Source organism: Salvia hispanica, chromosome 1 (assembly GCF_023119035.1).
Source record: "Salvia hispanica cultivar TCC Black 2014 chromosome 1, UniMelb_Shisp_WGS_1.0, whole genome shotgun sequence".
Classification (NCBI taxonomy): Eukaryota; Viridiplantae; Streptophyta; class Magnoliopsida; order Lamiales; family Lamiaceae; genus Salvia; species Salvia hispanica.
Genome location: NC_062965.1, coordinates 48,047,615 through 48,052,207, shown reverse-complemented (window position 1 = coordinate 48,052,207; position 4,593 = coordinate 48,047,615). Strand labels below are relative to the sequence as shown.

General features: G+C 46.9%; 1 protein-coding gene across 1 annotated transcript; it reads right to left on the bottom strand.

Moving 5' to 3' along the window:
- Positions 1-1,618: 1,618 nt before the first annotated feature.
- LOC125199161 lies at positions 1,619-2,101 on the bottom strand. The gene is made up of 2 exons (XM_048097286.1): positions 1,880-2,101; positions 1,619-1,825 (listed from the first exon to the last, which is right to left on the bottom strand). Exons 1-2 carry the CDS (start codon positions 2,099-2,101, stop codon positions 1,619-1,621), a joined length of 429 nt encoding a protein of 142 aa, XP_047953243.1.
- Between the last annotated feature and the right edge of the window lie 2,492 nt (positions 2,102-4,593).

The following is a 4,593-nucleotide window of genomic DNA, read 5'->3' as shown; positions in this document are numbered from 1 at the left end:
TGACCGTGTTGATCCGGTCGCAGCTGCTTTTCCTTTTCTCGCCCTTTCCTTGACCAGGCGACGTTCCTCTGCCTCTTCAGCATCTGTCCCTCGGGCAGGGAACTCCTCCTTCTCAGCATAAACCAAGTCATCAACCTCGTCGAGCAGACTCCTCCTGGCTAGTCTCCTTTCTGCCCTCTTGTCCACTTGGGGTTCACTTTCCTCCTGGTCATCCACCAGGTCCACAATCAGATTTAGCCCTTCCTCAGCGGGCTCCGGTACTCCAGTAGTGTATAGATCTGTCCCTTCCACAAGTTCTCCCGGGGTTTCCCCCGCATCATCCACCATCGGGGTCGCCCCCTCAATATACACAGGGGTTTCCCCCCTAACATCACTCGGGGTCACCCCCTCTTCCATGGGTTCAGGGGTCGCACCCCTGAAATCCTTTGGGGTTTCATCCCCAGCCTCCATAGGGGTTTCCCCCTCAGCCATCAATTCTCGAACAGGGGTTTCCCCCTCAACAACTTCCACCAAAACAAGGGTTTCCCCCTCAGCAACTTTTTCGTGAACAGGGGTTTCCCCCTCAGCAATTCTCTCCACAACAGGGGTTTCCCCCACAGTACTTTCCTCTCGAACAGGGGTTTCCCCCTCAGCATCTTTCTTACCCTCAGAATTAGGGTTTCCGTTACCTTGTCGTTCAGTCTCCACCTCCGCTTCACCAATCTTCCGCCCACCATCCGCCGGCAGTTCATGCGCTGCCTCTTCTTTATCCGCCTCCCGTGAAGCGGTTTCTGCTCGTTGCGATCCAGAGTCCGGCACCCTGGTTGAGTCTTGAGGCCCTTCTTCTTGGGGAACTGCGGGTTGTGCCGCCGAATCCGCTGGAATCGTCAGTGGTGGTATGGCCGCCGCGGATGTCATCAGGCTGGCGGAGAACAGAGCGTAGACTTCCTTCGCTTTCTCGACGCTACCTAATTTTTGCGTCAATTCTGCCAACAGAACTGCGTCATACGCCATCGGCTGCGAACTTCCAGTGGCCTGAGTTGGATCCATTACTGTAAATCTGAAGTAGAGAGAACAAAGAAAACTCGGTCGAAATTGGTTAGGGTTTGTGTTTCTAGAGAGAGAATGAAAGTAGAGAGAAGGAAGAGGAAATGCAGTTTTCGTCGATTGGGATTATTGGAGAGAGAAGTGCCGGTTTGCCTTTTCTGATGAAAAGATGGTGCGGTTGCAGGCGTGATGTAAGCAACCGTACACCTCCCATAAATATCGGCCAAATTTTGAAATTCAAATTATCTCCATCCCTCCTTGACTTCTTCCTCCAGGCTCTCCTTCCCTAGCTGACTTCCCTGACCATGACCCTATACTTAAAAAAAAATTGAAGACGCCAGACTCCTAGGTCGAGGTTAGAAAATGAAGCATCGGTTTTCCTTTGGAGTCTGGTGCTTCGAAAATATTTCGGAAGATTAAAATCGTATATACATTTTTTTTTTGGATTTTCCTTTGTTTGAAAAAAAAACACTTAAACTATTTACAAACTTCTTTTGAGTATTCCCGAGATTCCCTGGTTCAGTGTATATATTCAAAAATGTCAATCAATTTACCTGACCCAGGAATTCATCGAGAATACCTCCTTGTCTGACTAGGTGATAATAGAAAGTGCGCGCAGTGGCACTTCCTCCACTACACACAACTCAGAATTATCCCTATAGACTTTCACTCTATGACCATTAACAAGAAAAGGAACAGAGTTAGAGGTACTTCCCTGGATCTCTACTGCTCCATTTGCGCGGAGGCCGACAATGGTATATGGACCGATCCACTTAGACTTCAACTTTCCTGGCATCAGCTTGAGCCGGGATTGGAAAAGGAGCACTTTCTGTCCCACATGGAGTTCCTTGACCCGGAGATTCTTGTCATGCCATAATTTTGTCCTTTCCTTATACCACATGGCAGACTCATAAGACTCCAGCCTCAGTTCCTCCAGTTCTTGTAACTGTAGTTTTCTTTCTTCCTCACAAGCCGAAGGCTTCATATTCATCTCCTTTACTGCCCAGTACGCCTTATGCTCGATACCCACGGGCAAGTGGCACATTTTGCCAAATACAAGCCTATAAGGCGACATTCCGATAGGCGTCTTAAAAGCAGTTCTGTAGGCCCATAATGCATCGCCGAGCCTCTTACTCCAGTCTTTCCTTGACGGATTAACTGTTTTTTCCAATATTGCTTTGATCTCGCGATTAGAAATTTCCGCTTGGCCGTTAGACTGAGGGTGGTATGGGGTAGATACCCTATGGTGAACACCATATTTCTTCATCAGAGCCTCGATGGTGCGATTACAGAAATGTGTTCCTTGATCTGAGACAATAGCTCGAGGAACTCCGTATCTGTTGAAGATATTGGCCTTCAGAAATTTTGCCACCTCCTTCGATTCACATGTCGTGGTGGCTTTAGCTTCTATCCATTTAGACACATAGTCTACTGCAACCAATATATAAGTGTTCCCACAGGATGATGGAAATGGTCCCATGAAGTCCATTCCCCATACGTCGAAAATTTCGCAAACAATCACCGGGACCTGAGGCATCTCGTCCCTCCTTGAAATTCCCCCTGTCTGTTGGCATCTCTCGCAACACTGACAAAACTCAAAGGCATCTTTATTGAGTGTCGGCCAGTAAAAACCGCTGTCCAATACTTTCCTTGTTGTCTTCCTCGGTCCAAAGTGACCTCCACATGCCAAAGTGTGGCAATGAATTAGCACATCTCTTTGTTCCCATTCGGGAATGCAGCGTCTAATCACTTGATTCGAACACATCTTCCATAAGTAAGGGTCGTCCCAAAAGTAATATTTGGCCTCGCTTTTAATTTTCATCCTCTGGGCCCGGGAAACTTCGTCTGAACTTGGCACCTCTCCCGTGACCAAGTAGTTTGCTAAGTCAGCAAACCATGGTTCCGCGTTCAGCGTTCGCTTTCCCTTGTCGGATTCTCCTAGACCGGTTAATGCCAAAACGGTTTCCCAACTGATCCGTCCAGGAGAATCCCCTAGATAATACAAATGCTCTTCAGGAAAAGCATCGGGTATGGCCTCTTCCGTTTCCCCTTGATGAATTTTTGCTCAAGTGATCGGCTACTCGATTCTCTGTTCCTCTTTTGTCTCTCACTTCCCAATCAAACTCCTGCAAAAGTAATACCCAACGGATTAACCTCGGCTTAGACTCTTTCTTAGCCAGTAAGTACTTTATTGCTACGTGATCTGTGAAGACTATAATCCTCGACCCAAGAAGATAAGGTTGGAATTTTTCGAACGAGTAAACGACAGACAACATTTCCTTCTCCGTGGTATCATAGTTCTTCTGAGCTTGATTTAGAGTCTTGGATGCATAGAAGATCACATAACTCTTTCCGTCAATCTTCTGCCCTAGGACAGCTCCCACAGCGAAATCACTCGCGTCGCACATTATCTCAAAAGGGTGATTCCAGTCTGGCGCCCTGATTATTGGTGCTGACACAAGTCTGTCTTTTAGCAACTGAAAAGCCTTCTTGCATCCTTCGTCAAAGACGAATTCCACATCGTTGTGCAACAAATGAGTGAGCGGTTGTGCGATTTTCGCGAAATCCTTGATAAACCTCCTATAAAAACCCGCGTGACCCAGGAAGCCTCTAACCTCTTTTTGGTTCGTGGGGTATGGTAACTTTGATATCACATCTACCTTCGCCTTGTCTACCTGTATTCCTCTTTCCGAAACCACGTGACCCAGGACAATACCTTCAGTCACCATGAAGTGGCATTTTTCGAAATTCAAAGCTAAGTGCTTCTCCTGGCATCTTTTCAATACTAGGTCAAGGCTGGCCAAACAGGTGTCGAACGTATTCCCATATACGATAAAATCATCCATGAAGATCTCAATGCATACTTCCAGCAGATCCGAAAAAATGCTCATCATACACCGCTGGAACGTTCCTGGTGCATTACACAATCCAAACGGCATTCTTTGGTATGCATATGTACCAAAGGGGCACGTGAACGTGGTTTTCCCTTGGTCCTCTGGGTTAACGTAGATCTGGAAATAGCCACTGTATCCATCAAGGAAACAAAAATACTGTTTGCCAGCCAATCTTTCTAACATCTGATCAATGAAAGGTAGGGGGAAGTGATCCTTCTTTGTGGCCTCATTCAGCTTCCTGTAGTCGATGCACATCCTCCACCCCGTCACCAGCCTAGTGGGCACCAATTCATTCTTATCATTCTTGACAACCTGTATTCTAGACTTTTTAGGCACCATATGGACAGGACTGACCCACTCACTGTCCGGAATAGAGTAAATGATCCCTAGAGAGAGCAATTTCAACACCTCTTTCAGAACTTCCTCTCGCATGTTTGGGTTCAGTTTCCATTGTGCGTCTCGGTGAGCCTTCACACCTTCTTCTAAACGAATGTGGTGCATGCAGAGATCAGGACTGATTCCTACTAAATCAGAGAGGGTCCACCCTATTGCTTTCTTGTTCCGCCTGATCACTTCCAACAGCTCCTTCTCTTGCTCCTCAGTCAAGTTACTGTTGACTATTACTGGGAATGCCTCATTCTTCTTTAAATAAGCATATTTGAGGCCTGGTGGA

Coding starts and splice junctions, on each gene's coding strand:
- LOC125199161 (XM_048097286.1), bottom strand. CDS start 2,101: ATGTCGCCTTATAGGCTTGTATTTGGCAAAATGTGCCACTTGCCCGTG. Junction 1,826..1,879: donor GGCATGACAAGAATCTCCGG/GTCAAGGAACTC, acceptor TCCCGGCTCAAG/CTGATGCCAGGAAAGTTGAA.